The 22,574-nt window shown below is 43.7% G+C and overlaps 1 protein-coding gene across 3 annotated transcripts in view; it reads right to left on the bottom strand.

Annotated features, from left to right (window-relative positions):
- Positions 1-22,574, bottom strand: part of ITPRID1 (ITPR interacting domain containing 1) — a 220,354-nt gene that overhangs the window by 2,708 nt on the left and 195,072 nt on the right. For all 3 annotated transcript variants that reach the window (XM_075586548.1, XM_075586547.1, XM_075586549.1), the window contains 4 exons: positions 16,542-17,675; positions 1,168-1,295; positions 689-800; positions 69-320 (listed from right to left, as the gene is read on the bottom strand). In XM_075586548.1, the coding sequence (XP_075442663.1) occupies positions 69-320; positions 689-800; positions 1,168-1,295; positions 16,542-17,675 (1,626 nt within the window). The remainder of the gene's footprint in view (positions 1-68; positions 321-688; positions 801-1,167; positions 1,296-16,541; positions 17,676-22,574) is intronic.

Raw genomic sequence — 22,574 nt, 5'->3', positions numbered from 1 at the left:
TCATTGTTATTTAGCTTGTATTCTTCGTAGTAGCAAATTATCTAATTCTCTTTAATTGAATAACTTACATTTTGTAGCATGACACTGAAGTCTATTTTTTGCGATTGTGACTGAGCGTTATTCTCCTGTTCTAGTGGTGTAGCTGTGGGACCTGGATCATCCTGAGGATGGACTTTAGAATTAGTACACGCCGATGATGTACAACTACCAATAGTCTGTGGGGTATCGTACTGATCCAAAGACTTCCTTTCTTGTTCCCTGTTACATAATTCAAGTTCAGAATAAAGTCTTGATTGCTCTTCCAATAGCTGGTCCAGTTGCTGAAAAGAAAAGTGAAAAAGGTCTATATTTAAAATATGAAGCACCATAACAGGAGTATCTTAGTGGCTCTGAAGTGGGACCCAACTCCAATCATAGCGTTCACTCTCTTTTTGACCTAGTATAAGTTAACATTGGATTGTAAATATAACCTATTGTATGTTTATCCACTTCAGTCTTGTGTCACAGCTACAGTTGCAGCAACGAGTATCCGAACACTTGCCTTTGAACATCTGGGGCAATCTCCGAGTAATGCTGCAATATTTCTGTGACATTTCTGCAGACGGATATCGGATACTCGTGGCTGCATCAGTACATCAAATAGCATAATAACGATATCACTGGATAACACTTTCTTTAATCCACATACCATTGAAATTGCTCCACTAACATGCTGTGCTTTTTCATCCAAATGGAATTCCAGCTCTGACACTTCGTGTAGAACACTTTGACGTAACAGATGCATTCTTCCAATTTCTTCCCTAAGTAAACGTAATAATCAAGTATTAACTACTTGCGCCTTAATTTATGTAAGACTATGTACTTTGATTTTAATTGTAAAAATAAAATGTGCAAGCAAATAAATTACACACCTTTTTTTCCCCCGTTGTGTTTGAAGTGCAGATCTTAAATGATGAAGCAAATGTTAAAAATTGTGAATGTCTTCACTTCAGTACAAGCAAGTGGGGGAGGTGTTTTAAGAGTGTAACTGGGACAAACTGTCACTAACCAAACCCTAACTTCACTCTAGTCATTTTATATTCATCCTCCAATATGTCTAATGAAAACGAATTACTTACATTGAAAATGTAAACAGAGTGTGATAGCTACAAATAAAAATGGATTTACCTTCCTTCACTTGAGAAAGCAGTCAGACATCCAGCTTGTTGTTCAGTCAAGAGTTGCTCAATTTCTAGTAATTTATTTCGAAACCTCTGACATGCTTTTTTCATGGTTTCCATATCATGGTCTGTATGCTATACAGGAAAATAAAACATTATTAGATAGAGTACAAAGAAAAATTGAAAGGAAATCATTTTTATTTTGGGTTGCACTGATGTTAAAAGCTAAAAGATGTAATTATAAAAATATGCAAAATGTATTACATTTGCCACTCTGAATGGAAGTAAAACTGAACTAAGTTTGGCATAGTTAGTACAATCTCTCTTCTCAAAATGATGACATTCAATAAGAACCTATTTTAAAATTAGAAGTCAAGTTACTGTATAGCTTCACAAAAAAAAATGCTATCTACACATCACTTACAGTAAAAATGTATTGTACGGCTCATTTCAAAAGTTCACAAAATGTAAAGGGAAAAGAACAGAGAGAAAGAGAGCAGCGACATCTACCGGTATCCGACGTCGGAGGGGAGAGAGACAATCCTCAACTAAAATATACCTGTTTATGCCCTGAAAGACATTACCATATGTGAGTGTGCATCCAGAGGGACTATTTTATAAGTGCATGCAATATTAAAGTGTATTTTACATATTACGCTATAAGTCCCCTTTTCTCATATTCCTGCCAAGATCCAATTGCACCTGCACCTACAACTACAACCATCGTTCCACCCAGAACTGCCACATTATGAATGAGCTGCTGTTTATCTACTGTGTCTGCGACACAACCACTCCCTTACCTTGTGTTTACCAGGAGGTATATTCAACTGGAACCAGCTTTATTCCTGTACACTTCACAGCAACACAGCAGTTCTCTGCCTAACACAGTCTCTGTTCTGGTCTCCCAAACTCAGGATGGTCTCTAGACCTTCACTATGGGTCTGTAACGAGTGCTCACCACAAACATGATGGGACTGCATTGCTGATGTGGGGATGTTAGAGAACACTGACCAACAACCGTGCAACCGCGTCCGGATTGCAGTCGCAGTCGTGTAGCTGGGTCAGGGTAGGAGAGGTCAGAATACTTGATATTCGCTGTTGTCTAGGATAGGAGAAGTCAGCTGGTCGTTGTGAGTCCAGGGGTCAGAGAAGCCAGAGGTCCAGGTACAAGCAAAGGTCAGTATCATGAAAGGCAGCAGTCAGGAAACAATACAAGACTGCAGGGTGTCTGGGGCAAGCACTAGTTACAAAACTATGGTTATGTGCAGCCAACTTGGAGAAGGGCTGGCTGAGCATATAAGGGAGTGACAGACAATAACAGGGCTGCAACAGGCTGTGAGCAATGAAGCATTAGACATATTCTGTCCACTGGTAAACAGGGGTGGAGTGTACTGCAGGTGTGGGGTAATTGGAGATTGCATTAACACCATGTGTGCCCCTGGTGATGCGACGTCGGCGCATAGGTGCGTGAGTGCGAGGGACATTCTCCGTGGCGTCACGGGATGCGTCATGGGGGTGGGGCCTAAGCCCAATCCTAACAGGGTCAAGGGCTCCCGCAGAAGTCCTGGCTCTTTTCAAGCCCTCTAGCAGGACCAGGGCAATAGATAATTACTGACTGCTCCCCTCGGGGAAGAGGACAAGGCCCTGCCACTGCTCAGCAGGCCTGTGTGATACCTTGTCTCTCAAGATAGAGACACACTGACAATTTGGGGATGCACTTCCCTTAAGTACAGTAGGGGGAAGGTACTAGGTCTGAATCCAGGGTTGGGCAGAACACAGACCTAGTCACACCTCCTCCCCTGCCACTCAAGGGACTGCTTGTGTGGAGGAAAACCCATGATTGGTTCTGGCACTGCCTGCTCTTACCAAGACTTGCATGCCAGTGAGGACATAATGGTAGCCAGGAACCAGCCATGACTACACTCTCCCTCTGTGGAATCCAATGGTCCCCCCTTGAAACTGAAATTTAGTATACCATCCCTCATCAGGTAACCTGGAACAGAACAACATAACAACAGTGTTTATCAGCAGTAGTATTATCACATGATACACAGGTGATAAGTATACCACCAGTATGAAAACATAGCTCAGTATTATATGAAAACACAGGCATATAACACAATAGAACTGACCCAGGTGCCTCCCAACATGGAGAACCTAATTTACTAACTAGTAGTAATGCTGTGGGTCTGGCTTACGAACCAACGCACCAGTACTGTCTGGTACAGTGACTGAGAATACCCTCTTTGGATGTCATTCTGAAACTTATTCTACACTATCCATGTAAATGGATCTGCCTACCTTCCACTTATCCATAAAATAGTCAATGCGGCATTCAATAGGACCAGCCAAATATTTACAGGTAGGTAATATCCTAGCTATTGGGGCCACTTGTTCCTTTGACTCAGACACAGAGGTCCCACTAGAGAACACCCCAAAAGCCTCAATCCTCCTCAGGGCTTAATTCAAAATCAACATCCACCTCCCACGGTTCCTGGAAATAGAGGGCTGAATTCAGATGATTTCGGGACCACTGCTCAGCTCTCTTAGAAATTAAGGGTGGCGCCAGCACATGAAGGTGGTATTAGTCGTATGGTCTTGTGCTTTAGAGTCCTTCAAGTCTCGTCAAAGTCCTTGGTCTGAGTCCCACCTTGATTGGATACCAGTGATATATTCACTATATGAGGTTCCACAACTGGCTGGTGTTTCTGGCCCATTACATGGTCCTGATATTTGGCCATTGGTTTGGGGGTAAAGGTGGCTGTACTCACCGGAGTTACACATTTTCTGCATTCCAGGTGTGCCCATACACGGGTCATAAAGTGAGCCATTCCAGTGCTAGTTGAAGCGGTACTCACTGGAGCGGGAATCAGCCGTTCCTCATCCGCCCCGGCAGTCGCCTCTGTGTCGACATCATCATATTCCAGTCTCACGGGATCCTGATAGAAGTCGATGTCCCACACCGGAAGTACGTCGACATCCGGTCTTTGTTTGGGTGTGTCATCCTCCGCGTAGGGATTGCTGTTTCCCGGTTCTTGCTGGGAGTAAGGAGGTGGACTCTCACCGCTCCGCTGACTCGCTTGAAACCTAGAAAGGATGGGGCTTGCTGATCGGGATGCTGTTTGCCGACCAGGCTACTAGGAACCGCCACCCATGGGCCGCTCCTCCACAGCTCAGGCCGCACGGTTGTTGTCATCAGGACCGGACTGCGCCGTCATTCGATGTCACCAGTAATGTTGTCATCTTTGGCAGGATCTGTAGGGGTACACACTGGCTGGTGAGGCACCACAGATACCCGACCACTGCTCTGGCTTGATGAGGGTAGGGACAGCTCCATGGGGGATAGCACCGTCATCTACAGCAATCCACAGACAGCGTTCTAGCTCCTGTGCCACGACTGACTGTGGCTCCTCCTCACCCCAGGCAGTCACCTGGGGTGGCTTTTACTTCGTCAATTCACGGACTGTCTCTGGCACCATCTCTGGGACCGGGTCTAGAACCATCTCGGGAATTGCTTCGATCATCGGGGTACATGACCCCCTGGAGCATCAGCTGGGGCACATGGGCCCTCGGAAACCTCCAAGGCTGAGGTAGTTGTTGTATCATTGCCGATCGCCCAAGTCATAGGATCAGCCACGTCTTTGGTAGCAAAGGCCGTAGGCCTCAACAGCGTTGGCTTTAAGTAATGTGCTCAGCACCATGGACACGTTGTGGCCCAGTCTTGCACCATTTCTATGGAGAACCCTCCTAACTTTGAAGACCTAATGGATTGAGTACAAGATAAGGAGGTTATTATGCAGTTCCATACCTTAACAAAGGCTCGAGAACCTAAGCCCCAAGCAGACATGGCCAGCCCTACCAAGGGAGCCATTGATGGGAAAGACCCCGGGGCAGTAAGAACTCCAGAACCTCCCCAACATGCCCTCCCAACACCTGCTCAGGTGCTTCGGGACCTGTCTCTTCTTTTCAGTCCAGAACCAAACTTAATTTTTGCTGTTATGAGCGTGGTGGAGAGGGTCATATAAGGAGAAACTGCCCTCAGAAGGTAACTACCAAGTCAGTGGCCTTGACTTTCGTTACTCAACCAAAAGGTTCAGTCACCCGGCATCAGGGAGAGTGTGCCCCCTTCAAGTACAGAGAAGGAGCCCCAAGCTGACCTCTCCTGTGGAATTGGCCCCACAGCACAGGTCAGAGTGCTAATTGAAGGAATCTATGCGTCGGCCCTATTGGACACTGTGTCTCCGGTAACTATTCTTCTATGACTGTCATCTGCAGCATCTACTGCTGACGTTGGCTGAGGCCATGACCCTATGGGGCCTCAGTAGCCATCGTTACCCGATTGATTGGGTGATCAAGGTGCAGGTGAACATACCCCAACTCAATAGCAACATGATCCATCCCATGGAAGTGGAAGCACTGATATGTCCAGAACCCAGAGAACACCCGAGTACAGCCATTATTCTGGGAACCAACGTTGATGTCGTGCAATCGTTGATCCGGGCGCTTCTCAAAGAAGTGGAAGAGATGTCCTTGACTTCCATAAGGATTCATCCGGCTTTGATGGAAGAATGTCACAGAATTTCTGCTCAAGAACGATGTGGTCGTTTTTTTAATCTGGCAAAAGGGGTGACCGAGATTCTACCAGGGGGAGTACGGCATGTGATGGCCCAAGTCAGCTACCCTAGCGATGATGGAAGTGACTGGTACTTCTCATTGGAGTCAGCACCTGAAGAAGATGAGAAGAGAGGATGGAAGGTGGTATCAGAGGTAAAGGAGTTGAAGTCTATGTTTCCTCGACAGTTTGCCATGTCTATCCAGAATATCTCTCTGCACCCTGTAAAGCTGGATTTCGATCAAGAGCTGAGTGAAATATACCCCCTGACGGGCGTGAAGCCCATGGTCCATGTGAATGCGACTTATGCAAAAAAGATTAACTCACCGCTATAGTTCGATTTCGGTGATTCGTTTCTACTGGCTGAAAGAAAGAAATGCCTCCATGCTAGGCTGATTGAGCGGAAAGAAGTGTTCTCCACCAGTAAGATGGACGTGGGTTGCATCCAGAGCACCATCCAGCTGAGTGATACCACACCCTTCCGAGAGCGATCTCGGCGAATAGCTCCTAGGGACGTGGAGGAGCTCTGGGGTATCCTGAACGAAATGGAGGCTGCTGGCTTTATAGCAGAGTCCCCCAGCCCCTATGCCTCTCCCATCATGGTGGCATTGATGAAGATTGGTCCATATGTTTATGTGTGGACTACCGGATCTTCTCTTCCTCAGGAGAAGACAGCGTTTATCTGCCTGTTGGGGTTCTACCAGTTCACTCAAATGCCCCAAGGCATCTGTGGAGCCCCTGCCACATTCCAACGCTTGATGGAAATGACCATCAGTGATGAACCCCCGAGAGTGCCTGGTCTATTTGGACGATATCATCTTGTTTGGATGGACACAGGAGGAACATGAGGAACACCTCCTGAAGGTCCTGGACCAATTGCAGAAGGAAGGCTTGAAGTTGTCCCTAGACAAGTGCAAATTCTGGTGGACCTCCGTCACTATGTGGGGCATATTGTGTCCGCCGAAGGGGTGGTGACTGACCCCATCAAGGTAGAAGTGGTGGTGAATTGGCCTTGCCCTGGGAACGTGATGGAGCTCCACTCCTTCTTTGGGTTCTGCGGATACTACAGGAGATTTGTTGAAGTATATGCCTGCATCTCCAAGGCCCTGAACAATTTATTGAAGATATACCCTGAGGACCCTTGTCAGAAAGCCACGAATCCCAAAACCCCAGTGCAAAATGGACCCCTGACTGTGAGAAGGCTTTCTTGAAACTGAAGAAAAGTTTCACCAAAGCCCCTGTTCTGGCCTACGCCGATCAAGACCAACCGTATGTGTTGCATGTGGATGTCAGATTTGATGGACTAGGAATGGTACTTCATCAGAAATATCCTATCGAGTTGCGGCCTGTCACCTATGTGATTCGTAGCTTGACTCTGAGCAAAAAGAACTATTCCGTCCATAAGTTAGAATTTCTGGCACTGAAGTGGGCCATTGTGGACAAGCTCCATGACTACCTCTAAGGATATCCTTCGAAGTAAGGATGGACAATAATCTACTTACCTATATACTGACCTACACCAAATTGAACGCCACCGGCCATAGGTGGTTGGCCACCCTGTCCAACTATAGCTTCACCTTAAAATACAAGCCTGGGCCCAAGAACATTGGGGCCGACGCCCTGTCCACGAGGCCTGGATTAAACCCCGTTTCTGAGGATGAAGAATGGGAAGAAATACCGGGCCCCGGAATTCGAGCCATGTGTTATACCACAGCCATTTTGGAAGGGAAAGTGGCCTTCTCTGAGCTGAGAGTGGTGGATTCCCTGGGATGTCAATCAAGTGCACTACCGGCTGCCTATTGCTTCCCTTAAGTCTTGTCAATGGTTAAAGGATCCAAAATATGCTGGAAGGATATCATCGAAGCTCAAAACGGCTGACCCAGTGTGTGTCTGCCCTGGTCCGTACAGAAGAACCCTGTCCTAATTAAGTGTGCTCGGGCTATACAGTCGGCCATCTCATGAAGGAATAGGACAAGTTACAACTAGACAATCGGTTGCTATACCGAGTGGTTACCTACCAAGATCATCCGGTACGAGACAGCTTATGCTCCCAAGAAGGCTGCAATACATGGTGCTGAGGTCGCTACATAATGACCATGGATACTTGGGCATGGATAAAACATTCGGGCTCATAAGAGACAGGTTCTACTGGCCGAAAATGAGAGAGGCTGTGGAGTATTATTGTCGAAGATGCTTGCAGACCCAATAGGCCATCTGAAGAGTTCAGATCCCATGAACCTAGTATGAATGGATTTTCTATGTATAGAGCTAGATTCCAGAGGCGTAGGGAACATGCTGGTGGTAACTGACCACTATACTCGGTATGCGCAGGCTTTCCCCACTAAAAATCAGAAGGCTATAACAGTGGCTAAGGTACTATGGGAAAGATATTTTGTCCACTATGGATTGCCCAACCGAATGCATTCAGACCAAGGGTGCGATTTCGAGAGCAAACTTATAAAAGAACTGTTGAAGCTGCTTGACATCGAGAAGTCCCGTACCACCCCATACCACCCTGAAGATGATGCCTTACCAGAATGGTTCAAACGGACTCTGCTCTACATGTTGATGACCCTACGAGCCACTAAAATGGTCAGTTGGAGCAAGTTCGTAGAACATCTGGTGCATGCCTACAACTGCACCCGACATGAGTCCACCGGTTTCTCCCCATACTTTGTGATGTTTGGTAGAGAAGCCAGAGAACCGGTGGAAATCCATCTGGGGATCTCTACTGATGGAGTGCCCAATGTGGCTCACAGTACATAAAAAGACTGAAAGCCAATCTCCAAAGAGCATACCAGTTAGCTGAAGGGACCGCAGCTAAGCTGGATGAGAATAATAAAAGGTGGTTCAACTGCAAGTTATGCTACTGGGAGCTTTGCCCAGGAGACAAGGTCCTTCTGAGAAATCTGGGAGTGCCAGGGAAACACAATTTGGCTGACCGATGGCGAGATAGGCCTTTCAAGGTTGGATTTCCAGCTACCTCGGATTCCTCTATACCGAATAAAGGACTCAAAAGGACGGATAGAAGTTTGGCATAGGAACCATGTACTGCCCATTCCTCAAATTGATGAGTCTTCCTCAGAAATGCCAGCGGAAGATGAAGAAGAGCCTACCGCCGGTCCCAGCAACCCCCTGCCTACGCCATCTGGTGCTGCTGCCTAGCCTCTAAACCCTGAGAGTCCAATATTCACCCCAAAGGGTGACAATGACATTTGCTCTATGAGAGGGCCAGGGCCTCAAGCCGCTGAAAACCTCTCCAACCAAGGAAATGATGAAGAACTCTCAAGGTCAACGAACAGGCTGGCTCCCGAATTGAGGAGGAGTCAAAGAGTCACTCGGCCAGCAATTAGAATAGCGTATGACTCAATAGGTGAACCCCACTATGAGTCTCAGCAGACATCTAGGGACAGGTTTGCCTCGATTATGTAAGTACTGACAGAGGTATTTCATTCCATTTAAACTGTGTATGTAAGTTGTGAATATGGTAATGTAGTATATGCAATGTATTTTACATTATATAAAATGTGTGGGTTACATGTTTCTCATGCAGTGACGATGAGGTCTCTACCAGGGGTAAAGTGTAGCTGGGTACTTCCCCTTATCTCCGTAGGGAGCCAGTTCCGTGGCTTGGGAGGATCAGTGAAAGTTGTGGCGGACATCATGAGATTGGCGCCGCATGTTATTACGGGACTGTGTGTAGTTTGTCGGAAGCCATGTTTTGGTTGGCGCCACTGGAAGGGGAGGTGCTAGAGACCAGGATTTCCTCTGTTGGACTGGAGGCAGCGAGGCAGTCTTGACGGAGTTGTGGGAGGAGGAGGTAGTGTCCAGGGAGCAGTTAGCTTCCAGGACAAGGCCAGAATTTACCCCCTAGGCCCCAGACAGTCTCGTCACTGTAGATAAGTGTGTGAGGGATCACCAACAGCATAGGGATTACCCTGCAGCCAGATACCTCAGTGGAGCAGGATAACAGACGTGTGTGTGCGTGAGTTACTCCAGCTGGAGGCAGCACCATGTGGTGGCCCGGACATGAGGCATGAGGGGCTTGGTGTTGGAGACCCCGCGGCTTGGGACATGACCACCCCATATCTTGGAAGCATCCCTTGGTTACAGGCCTATACCAGGAAATTAGATGTGCACCAACGATATATGAGGGTAGCACTGCCCTCACATATACACTTGGAACAAGGGAGGCTCTGATGAACACAGGGTTCTAGGTGCCCAGGGTACCCTACAGTAAGTATTGGGGGAAGACAAGCACCCATATTGTTGTCTGTTACTGTTCTAGTGATATTGCGGTGTTACATGTTATTCTCTTTGCCATACTGTGGGATCACAGTAAGGAAGTATTATAAAACCTGTGTGAGTGTGATTTCTGGGGTATACAGTATAGGTATACCGGTTCCCGTGAGGAGCTATTCTGCCAACGCTGGGATCCTCACGGGTGGAGGCACAGCACCCATTCACACCAGGCTCCCCACTAGCAGAGGCTTAGCCCCCTGTAAGCCAACTGGTAGCACCATAGTGCATAACGTCTGCAGTTTCCCTTAGGGGTAGGGAAGGGGTGTTACATATATACAGAAGAAGCTAGGGTGCGAAACGCTGCGTCGAGGTTGTCCCTACGATCGCCCTCATCTGATGTGAACTTTGCTGCAATTATTTCAGAGATTTTCTGCAATCCATGCTATTTCAGGATCTTACCACAGGACAGACCTCATTGATTATTTGTAAGTATATATAGTACTCATCTATTTCTACAGTAGTTATTTTTCACATATTTACTTGCTTGTTCTGGTGACCTAGGTGGTACTGTATTGGCAATCAATATTATTTGCAGTGTATAGTTCACTACACACAGCTTTATACTTTCTGACCGGCCGGTTTTACATACATCTCAGGAGTTCATTTTTTCTCCTGGGTAGTATTACTCTGATCTTATCACACATAGATCTAGGAGTATAGCATTGCTTTTCTATGTTGTGTATTTTCTATAGCTGTAGGGATCCCATGGGGACTGTTTTAAACTTTGTATCTTTTTTGTGTAATCCATGTCCTTGAATAAACATTTTTTTCATATTATTATTTTGCTTGAATGCTTTTAGTGGGACACTTTTTTCTTTTTCTTTTTTTAGTATTCATATTATTGTCCCCAGCACCGTCATTTAGCTGTTATTCTTTATTTGGTTAGCATTACATGATAGATTTTTGATTTAAGCAATTCAGTGTTATTTTTCAGTTAGTTGCAGGTTCATACCTTTTGTTGTTTTCATATATATATATATATATATATATATTATGAGAGAAAGAGCAGAAAAAGCCCCACACAGAAGCACTCTAGTATACCAAGGTAGTACATATATCAAAACATCTTTATTAAATAGCTGTCACAAAACAAAAAATAAAAGAAAGCAGAGAAAAGTTTAAAACAAGGCATGGATCCCTTGTACGTAGGTCTGGACACAAACCTCCAATGTTCAATAACAAAACATGAAAGAGCCGTCTCGCATCAGACAGATAGTGTGCTCAAGTGTCCCTGACTAATTGATATGCTAAATACAGACAATAGAGCTAGGAGAACAAGAAGTGGCCGTGGCCAAATGGTCAAAGCACAAAATAACATAGCATGCTCTCCCTAAGGAATCTCTGAGATAGTCTCTAATGATGCAATGCATAAGTGTGTGATGAAACCAAAGATATAAGGCCAAAAGGGCACACTTCAAATAGCCTATATGCTCATAGTCTAAAAGCACCTAAACGTCAGACATGCAGCAAAATAATGAAGGAGGCAAGGAACAAGAAACTCAAACCATAGTAACGTGTCCCTAGGGGGGGACAAACCAAGGGATCCTGCCTACACCACCCACTCCTACGCGTTTCGGCCAGATGCCTTCTACTGGGAGTGGTGAGGTAGGCAGGATAGCATGCTCACTTAAAAAGGATCTGTAATGAAGCCCTGAGCGTCAACACCTGGTGAAAATCTGCAGTGTGCCTAATAAGTAAATGACTAGCAGGAGTTTGTATAGTAAACATACTCACTGCGTGTGTCTAAAGAAGCGTCAACGGAGAAGGACCCAATCATGTTTGAGTATTAAGGACGCCCTCCCCCTCAGAAGAGGGCACTACTGGCAAAACATCCCCAAACAAAGCAGTTGCGCCTGCGCGTGATGTCATCAGGATTTGCCCGATGCGTTGCTGTATAACTCGCAGCTAACTCACATCAGCCAATAGGTGTCTGTACCTTAGGGGCGCCCTCCCCAGCAGAAGAGGGCAGTACTGGCAAATGAGTCCCACAATTCTATTTGTCGATGCAGAACGTCTCACCGCATTAATGCAACTTATCCTGAAGTTATTGAGGTTTATCCTCACTCATAACTACTTTACCTTTAGGAATAGGTATTATCTGCAGAAAAGAGGTACTGCGATGGGTGCTACGTGCGTGCCCTCCTATGCCAACCTCTTCCTGGGTTGGTGGGAAAGGTAGGTTGTGTTCTCTGAGGAGAATTCACGCTTCACTCAGCATGTGTCCTTGTGGTTGAGATACATCGACGATATCCTCATCCTCTGTCAGGGAACTGCCACGGGGTTTGCGGATTTCGTCGATGTCCTCAACCACAATGACCTTAACATTAAACTGACATCCAACTGTAGCCATATACAAGTTGAATTTTTAGATCTGTACATCAACTTGGGTCCAGGTGGCTTTCTCCATACAGACATTTTCCGTAAAAAAACAGCCACAAACGCCATACTACATACCACCAGCTTTCACCCACAACATCAAATTAGGGGTATCCCCAAGAGTGAATTTCTGCACCTTAAGCGCAATGTATCCACTAAGATGGGTTTCATAGAAAGAGCGGGGGAGATGAGAGAGAGATTCCATCAGAGAGGATATAGTCATCGGTGTGTGGAGAGAGGTTGCAAAAAGGCACTAGATACCCCTAGAGAGACCCTCTTATGTCCCAAAACTAAACCCACCTTTGAACAACAAATAAGATTCATAGGAACTCATAACAAACAGTGGCCACTATTACACAAAACATTACAAAACCACTGGAATGTTCTTATTACAAACCCTGATCTAAAAAGAGTATTAGGAGACAAGATTACTATGACCAGCTGCAAGTCCCCTAACCTTAGGGACAAACTGGTGATGAGCCACTTTGCCCCAAGCACTAATGTAACTTTCCTCTATACTGTCAGGCAGAAGGGTTTCTTTAAATGTAGGAATTGTTCCGCCTGCAGACACATGTACCAGACGGATGTGTTCACCGATTTCCTACATAAAAACACCTTCCAAATCAAAGACTCTAGGGTGCAAATCCAAGGGGGTAATTTATTGCATTACCTGCCCCTGTGGTCTCCCTTACATAGGGATGACCACACAGGAATTTAGATTTAGAGTCCTCGAGCATGTGAGGAACATCAAAAATGCCTCTAGAGACCTTAACAATTTTAAGAAAATTACATCGGTGGCCCGACATTTCCTTCCGGTACATGAGTCTGATTTTAACCTCCTCAAGGCGTTTGCGATAGAGAGAGTTAGTCTGGGGATGAGAGGTGGTGATTTGGAGAAGGCTCTCTTGCGTAGAGAGTCCAGGTGATAGTCCAAATGGACTCAATGATCCCACGGGGTCTCAACGACTACCTGGGCTTCTCTATGTTTTTGTAGACCTTGTCATCCACACTCCGTTCGACTAGTCCATGTCCCATATCTAGCTGGGTTATTATAGTGAGACACATAGGCATTCCGTGTTATTTTTGATGAGAATCTCATACACTCCTCTCTCTCTCCCCCCTCCCTCTCTCTGTCTACCTATAGGGTCCTGGGTTTGCATATCTTCACGTCGTTGGAAGATTGCCATACTTCCTCATCTGGAATTGGGGTGCGAACGTCATAAGATTGATCTTATTTTGATATATATCCCTATCCGTGTGATGGTCTTCGGAGAGACTATTTACAACTCATACACTTTGATGCAAGTAATTCAATGATAACATCATCTTTATCTTTACAACAAGGACAGATATTCAAGGACTCCAGCTACAGTTTGAATTTGTGTTAGTGAACTTCATGAGTTAGTGTTGGAACTAGCGGATTCATATCTTATATCACAGCTTGGACATACATGTGGATAAGATACTATGCTCGCTACCAGTCTGTAAATTGTTATCTTGTCATCTTTCAGTACTAGAATAAGGTTGCAGACCTCTCAGTGATGAGAAATTTATGTCCACGCTTTATTATTTATCTTGTTATTCCTTTTGCTGTAACATTGTATTATTACTGCATTTTGGATGTTCTCATGATACCTTCTGTGTCATATGTTCTGAGTATGGATATGAGTGTATTTGCATGTATTTACATGACAACTTTTTCCATCATTGACCAGTACCACTGATATCATTTTAAGTACAAGTCTATGATGTTTTGCATTTATATTTGTATTATTTGATTACTTTTTTCCTCATGTGACTCATATCCATTTGGTGTTCATTTTGCCCACACTGTTGTGGCTTGTCTGTCTTTTGAAATCATGCATGAGCTGTGCTACTATCCATCACTATATACACTCCCCCCTTAAGGCAGCACGATCTTTACTTCTGTCTCTTTAATGGGACAGGACTGATCTGTGTAACTGCGCTTGCGCATGACGCAATTCCCTATACAGGGTATGTCCTGCTACGGGGGGGCTTATCTCCACTGAGCTGCGCATGCGCATTTGATATGCATTAACTCACTTGCCGGTCTGTGCGTAAGCACGGAGCGACATGGGGATATATTGGACGATTCCCCATGTCGTCATGTGCATGCGCAGCCCAATGATAGGGGACTCATTTGCCAGTACTGACCTCTTCTGCGGGGAGGGCGCCCCTAAGGTACAGACACCTATTGGCTGATGTGAGTTTGCTGCGAGTTATACAGCAACGTATCGGGCAACTCCTGATGACGTCACGCGCAGGCGCAACTGCTTTGTTTGGGGATGTTTTGCCAGTAGTGCCCTCTTCTGATGGGGAGGGCGTCCTTAATACTCAAACATGATTGGGTCCTTCTCCGTTGACGCTTCTTTAGACACACGCAGTGAGTATATTTACTATACACACTCCTGCTAGTCATTTACTTATTAGGCACACTGCAGATTTTCACCAGGTGTTGACGCTCAGGGCTTCATTATAGATCCTTTTTAAGTGAGCATGCTATCCTGCCTACCTCACCACTCCCAGTAGAAGGCATCTGGCCGAAACACGTAGGAGTGGGTGGTGTAGGCAGGATCCCTTGGTTTGTCCCCCCCTAGGGACACGTTACTATGGTTTGAGTTTCTTGTTCCTTGCCTCCTTCATTATTTTGCTGCATGTCTGACATTTAGGTGCTTTTAGACTACAGTATGAGCATATAGGCTATTTGAAGTGTGCCCTTTTGGCCTTACAGTATATCTTTGGTTTCATCACACACTTATGCATTGCATCATTAGAGACTATCTCAGAGATTCCTTAGGGAGAGCATGCTATGTTATTTTGTGCTTTGACCATTTGGCCACGGCCACTTCTTGTTCTCCTAGCTCTATTGTCTGTATTTAGCATATCAATTTGTCAGGGACACTTGAGCACACTATCTGTCTGATGCGAGACGGCTCTTTTCATGTTTTGTTATTGAACATTGGAGGTTTGTGTCCAGACCTACGTACAAGGGATCCATGCCTTGTTTTAAACTTTTCTCTGCTTTCTTTTATTTTTTGTTTTGTGACAGCTATTTAATAAAGATGTTTTGATATATGTACTAACTTGGTATACTAGAGTGCTTCTGTGTGGGGCTTTTTCTGCTCTTTCTCTCATACCACATAACCTGGCCCATATAGCACCACTGACTTATTACTTAGTATTTACCTTCAGTCGGTATTTAGTTACATTTATTTATCTTGTGGATGCGGGGTCTGCCTTTTCTCTTATCATATATATATATATATATATATATATATATATATATATATATACAAATGTGAATAAATAGCCCACTTTTTCAAATAATTTATTTCACCCATATACTGTCTGCCAGAGAGGCTTGCAAGGGGATAACGTGTAATAAAAGGGTGAAGCGCTGTTTATATATATATATATATATATATATATATATATATATATATATATATAATTGTTAAGTTAGTTTGTAAACATGATGAACTGAGACGGGTGGAATTTGATTTCCTATAGCTACCGTACAGTACTACCTTTTGAGTAATGTCAATGTGAGAGAATGAGGAGAATTTGAACAGGCAATACAGTACGCCCCTCCCCTCTCCCTTACTATATTGAATTTGGCTCTCAGTTTGGGCAGGTTTGAAACTCTTCTATAAAGTTATGATTATGGCATAGATTAGACCCATACAGCGCTTCACCCTTTTATTACACTTTATCCCTTGCAAGCCTCTCTGGCAGACAGTATATGGGTGAAATAAATTATTTGAAAAAGTGAGCTATTTATTTTCATTGCAGAAATGGAGTCAAATGGAGTCCTTTTACTCTCATTTATTAAAAATGTAATACAGTAATAGTAGCTACATCACCCAAATGACCCATTGCTGCTACTTTGTCAGTAATCTAAGTCTGAATAATGCACTGCAAGATTGCAAATTACCTACTGTGTGCTTTTAATTAATCCCATTCAAGGACTTGACAGGACAGCAGTCCGTGGTTTCAATAGACATGATTATTTTGAAATAAATATGAACTATCTTGAAGTGCTATGTGTTATGTGTGTCTTGAATACTTACTTGTAACACGTCTGTAAGTGAGTCTTTCAACAACTTCAAAGTATCTTTCAGTTCTGTCTCTATGCTGCTGTAGTTTAAGTTAGAACTCATTGGTCCATTGTGTTGATGGACTGATGGGAATCTTGAAGAATACCAGTGATGGTGGCAACAATGGCAACAATGGATACAACTGCCTCGAGGTGTTTGGTGGTAGGGATGATATAACCCAGATAGCCCATTGTCAAAAGAAAGTGACGCCATGAGAAAACAACTTCTTTGAAGCAAACAATGATTGTGGGCGGAGCATTGGCATCGCACAACCATTTCAGTTTGACTAAAGGCTTCCTTTTTCAGGGTATCATCCTTTGAGGTCATATGACCAGCATATTCATTTCTCTCAGCTTGTGTGGTGAAAAAAGAATCTTCTCCGCTTACGCATTCGCTCAAATTTGTGGTTTGTACATTTGACATCAAATTTGAAGGCATCTGAATAGTTACAGACTTGTAAATATTTGTGTTTAATTTTGTCTGGAATATCGTCTTCTTTTCATTTTGACAAAGCTTTGACTCTTTGCTTAGGTAATCTGCAAACACACGGTGGGTCTGCATTTCGCAATTTGAGCTCATAAAATCACTTATTGGTTGAGATGTCCTCGTCGTATCTGATAATTCCAATGAGCTTTCAGGGCATTCATCAGTTTGATCAGTAAATTGATCTTGCTCTGTGATATTTTTGCCTTCAATTTCACTTACACATTCATTAGGGTTGTCTTGTAGATTTTCCTTGCATATCACACCAGTAGCCTCATTATGACTTCCCATACATTCTTTTGGGTAATGTGTGATATATATTGGAAAAACATATGGTGAGTCATCAATACCCATCTGTTCCAATTGATGACCTATTTGCTCGCCTAGTAAACATTCCTGCAAGAAGCTGGCTTCATTCCTATATTGTCCAGTGTCACTTCTAACCCCTCCCTGATCTTTTTGTGTGCTGTCACTATGTGGTGTCGCACAATTTTCATAATCTTCAGGAGTAGCACTGTAGTTTATATTATAGTCTTCTTGGAAAACAATGGAGTATTTTTTCTCCATAAGAGTTGCTTGACTGTCAATATGTTCTGAACTTAAGTTTAAACTTTTGTGTAGAGTCTGAAAAAAATAAAAAATAACATCCTTTCATTTATTAGGACTTGATTAGACGCTACATTAGGAAGAAATTTCATGGAGGCAGATTAAATGGATAATATCTATTGCAGCATCTGTAATGTTTAAAAATGTATTTTCATTCAATAAAGCCTATTATTATATATGGTGTTCTCACATGACTCAACCATGTAATCATAAACAACATTAGATGATTTGATTTAAATAAGCACTTCAGTTTCAGGTGATACCTTTTTTATTTGGACTAACAATTGATATTATAAGACAAGTTTTCGAGAGTTTTCTCTCTTCCTCAGGTCAAAATATACTGATTAACAAAGATTCCATGGGGTCTATTCTAGTAGGATTGATGAGTTTGCTGCAACATCGCAAGGTTTGTCATGTTCTTGCCGAACGGTTTGTCATTTGAGTTATCATCACGGTATTCAGAAATAATCTGAACTCCTCTCAAACCATGCGGCAGAAAAATGCCGTACGGCAAAGCAGCAAAGTCATCTGAGATTTTTTCAAAGTTTTCCCACCTGCAATTTTCTCTTAGTCTGAGCTGCACAGGAAGAGCCACCTCTCCCTACACAGCTCTTGCAGGCAATCACAGTGTTTTAATTACAATTTGAATACTAGTGTGCGTTAGCAGGGAGTCTCCGGAGCAGAACCGCATTAATTTCAGGTCTGGGGACCCCCTGTTTCTCGAGATACAGGCCCCGATATGGGGTGCTGGTATCTCCTAAGCATTTAAATGTTCCAGTCACGGGAACATTTAAACATTGCATAGGGATACCGGCACCCCATAATGGGGCCTGCATCTCAAATCAATGCGGTTCTGCTCTGGAGACCCCCTGCTCACGCAATTAGTATTAAAACTAATATAAAAACATATTAATTACCTTAGCGGCTAGCCACTACGGCAATGAAGGGGTTAAACTTGAATAGCGTGTTTACTGGGGGCAGCGGGGGTGGATGAAAGCCGTAGTTGCCCCAGGGTGGGTGGTTCGGGTGGTTTATAACAATAAAACAAGCTATCACCTAATACTGAAGGACTCATTTACTCTGCACTATTGCAACTGGACTAACACAGCTATTTCTACTTAATTCACGGTGTCAATAATGAAAACCCAGGACAGTTTATTTTTCTAGATCAATTTTCACAGAGTAAAAAAACAATAGGGTCGAAGATCTTAAGGAAAAAAAAGATACTGTATGTCCTGATTTTTAACTTACTAAAAAAACAATTAGAGGGATTTCTGAGAATGAATGGATAGAAATTACATAATGTGCTTTATGTTTGTTGTTATGTTTTTAAATATCTTCTATAACCAAAGTGTATTATTGCCGGTGGCGTGTTGAAGAGCTTACACATCAAGGGGATTAATGCCTGTTTACCTCAAAACTGTATAACACCCTGTAATAACAATGGCGGGGGATATTAAGTATTTGTATCAATTTGGTACTTCAGGGGGTTAACATTAGTTAGAAATTCTGTTAAAAATACAACAATTGATTTTATGACAGGTTAAGACACGTCCTGTGTCTGTGCTGATATACAAAGACTCATAGAATAACCAATAGATCTTTTTAGGATACATAAATACCATTTTCTTTGATTACTGGGAAACACTTACTTCAATCAGACCTTATTGTATATAATAATAATCACATTAACAATATAATAATAGGTTTTTGATGTTTTTATTTCTTGTTTTATGTTATTAATGCGTGTATTTTTTTTGACTACCTATTACCCATGGAGAAATCCTGTTTTCTATGGCCACCCTCTCCTGACTGCGGCTGTCAGTTACTTTGGATGCGTGACCATCGTCATGGCAACGGAGGACGCATTTAGGAGTTGGTGAAGTTAATGCGCATGCGCATCCAGACTCTCGGACGTGTGCAAGGTTTGTTGACACAGACACCAGCTTAATTAAGAAAACCGGTATCAGCAGTGGTTTGAATCCGGGAATCTAAGAATGTATCTCCCATTCTGGATTAGGATGCAGCTGCTTGGTCACATGATCTCTGATTTTGCCTATGAGGATACATGTGTGCCTTTATCTACCCTGGGGATGCATGGAATAATTCAGTAACCCCTAGCAGTAGGAGAGAGAGAGAGGTGGCAATTTTCAGCACAGACGAAGGACTTTACAGTTTGATTCTCTTATTTGCAAGAACAGCATACATCCTCTTGTTGGATCTGGACTATACATATTGAGCCTGTGCTTGTTCACATTTATATCAGTATTATCTTCATTTGTTGGTTTGCTTAGTTTGTTGGGGACGCAGGGTTTAGGGAAGTACCTGTGGTTCAATTGGACCTGAAGTAACGGGCCTGAGGAAGGGGTCTTTACCCTGAAATGTTGCCCCCCTAATTACCCTCTTCTCCATTTTTCCCCACAACCCCCAACCCCACACACCTTCGTTCCCATTGTGGTTTTCCTTGTCTTTTTCCCTTCCTCTGTTTTGTTACCCTACACCACTTTATTTAGGGTCTATTTTTTGTATTTCCGCTTGTGTGACATTGTTCCATGTTTAAATATATCTTGTGCTATCATTATTACATTTTCATTTTGGCACATTCTTACTTTTGCAATTATTCTATCAGTCAGTGAGTGCTGGAACACACTATTGTGTTTTGGTTATTGTTTTGGAGGATTAGGTTACTCCTTGTTCCTTTGGCACTCTGCATTTAGTCTTTGAATACTTTTTGTAGTGCTGTCTATCGCTGCTGTTCTCTATAAGACTATATATTGTTCCTAATATTGTTTTTATACGTTTTGGACTGGTAACTGGCCAACCAAGCCAATAGATAGAAAGGGCCACAGTAATGTTTAGTCAGCCTCCTGAAAGGAGTAGGTGTTGGTTTTATGATTTATATTTTGCCTTAAAGGGGCAGTAGCCGCAATGTTTTAGTTGTTTTTGTGGTGAATAAAACACTCATAAGTGCATGTGTGGACTCGTGTCTGACCTCGCCTACAGGCCGCATCGTCACATATGGTGTGAGAAGTGGGATACAGATGGTGACCCACGAGCAGTACTGATTCTGGAAGTAAAGACTGCCACACTGCATAGGACTACCAGATGTGATTGGAGTATATACAAGAAAAGAGTGAAAGAGTTGATAAGAAGCTGCGCTGAAGCAGAGAAACAAATACAGACGTGACCTACGCGAGGTACTGATTCTGGCAGAAAAGGTGGATGAAAAGTTTTAACTGTTGGTTTGCTGAAGTCCAGGCTGCACAACGACAGCAAGATGTAACTGTAAAATGCCCATAATATGTATGGAGTGTGAGGACCCAGGGCACTCGGAAGAAGTGTGTCCTTTCGTGCTGCAGTATGAAGAGTGCCGGACGTATGAGGAAGATTGTCTCCGCAACTGCGACAGCAAGCAGAGTGTGGTGCGCGATGAGAAAATACAGATGTTTTGAGCAAGGAAGGTGTGCTCAATACTGTTCATGCCTCAGAGCCTACCAAAACAAAGAAAAAAAAGAGCAAAAAGAAAAGAAGTTCGCAATTGACAGCAGAAGTTACAGAAACTGTTAATTACGAGCCTGCGACGTCAGGAACTCGCAATTCCGAAGGGAGCCAAGATGTTATGCAGCCTATAGCGACTGGCGGAATTCTCCAGGAATGGCGGAATATCCAGTGATTAAGGCGTGGTTTCAAATGGAGACGGCAAAAGAAAAAGATGAGAAAAAAGTTTATGATTCCATGAGCCAGGATAAATATGCATTATGAAGTGCCAAGCATGACTATGATGTCCTCCACGAACAATTGGTTAAAGAGCAAGAAGCTTAGATTGAGCTACAGAGGGGTCTGTCCGCAGTGATCACCAAGTGTATATCTTTGGAGAAGACAAAGCGTCACTTGCAGAGCGAGTTCCAGGACATGAGGACTAACCTTGAGCGGTCAAATGTAGCTGCTGTCACAAGGGATGAAGAGGCAAAGGCTAAATTGGAAGTCTCTCAGAAGGAGATTCACTGTCTCACCGCAGCGCTGAATTGATTTGATTACATCCTTGAAGAGCTCGGGAAAACTATAGAGACTGTAATTGAAGAGAAGAAAAACCTATGTAGCCTAGCCTCCAGCCGCTACCTATTTCCCTGGGCCCTACCAGTGTAAGCCCTGTTAGGTACAGGCAGTGGATGGTTAATTCCTCCAGAAGGCCTAGTGTGCTATTGCAGGCTTGAATACCCTTAGTGTATCCAAGGGCGGGACTAGGAACAACTAGAGAGTGTCAGCCTGGGTGACATGTGCAGATGTGACACCTGTGTGTAGTGACTTAAAGTGAAAAAAGGCGCTAACTCCTTAAATAAACAATAAAACAATGAGTGCAAATTACAAGTGCAATTACCAACGTGTGCTCAATATTCAACCAAATTAACCCCCCAATCCACACACTCCTGACGAAGACATACACAGCTTTCAAGGGCTGGGCGAAACGCGTTGAGTGGTATTTGGACCAGTGAGGGATCCGTAGCTTCACCATCTACAGAGCCGTGACGTCACACACACCGGAGGACACACAGAGAGGAGTTGGAATCCCGAAGTGCAGGCGAAGGAGCTCTGGAGCAACGAGGGGAGGCGGTGAGAGCTGCGGAGTACCCACTTAATTCACATTTATTGTGACCAATGCGTGTTTTAACTTAGCACATTGTAAGTGCACATTTTATATACTGACCTTTTACATAAAGTATTTTATATCAGATTGCGCTATGTAGTGCTGTTTCTCTCCTCTACATATACCATCACCTTACTGACGAGACGTGCCTGGAGGGAACCCCACACACCATTCCATCCTATTGGGTAGCAGCCCTATCTGCTAACTGCATTTATTACCACGAACATCTTGTGAGTAGATATTACCAGTAGAGCCAAGATTTCATCACATCC

Source organism: Ascaphus truei, chromosome 2, assembly GCF_040206685.1.
Source record: "Ascaphus truei isolate aAscTru1 chromosome 2, aAscTru1.hap1, whole genome shotgun sequence".
Taxonomy (NCBI): Eukaryota; Metazoa; Chordata; class Amphibia; order Anura; family Ascaphidae; genus Ascaphus; species Ascaphus truei.
This window is presented reverse-complemented; position numbering and strand designations above follow the sequence as displayed.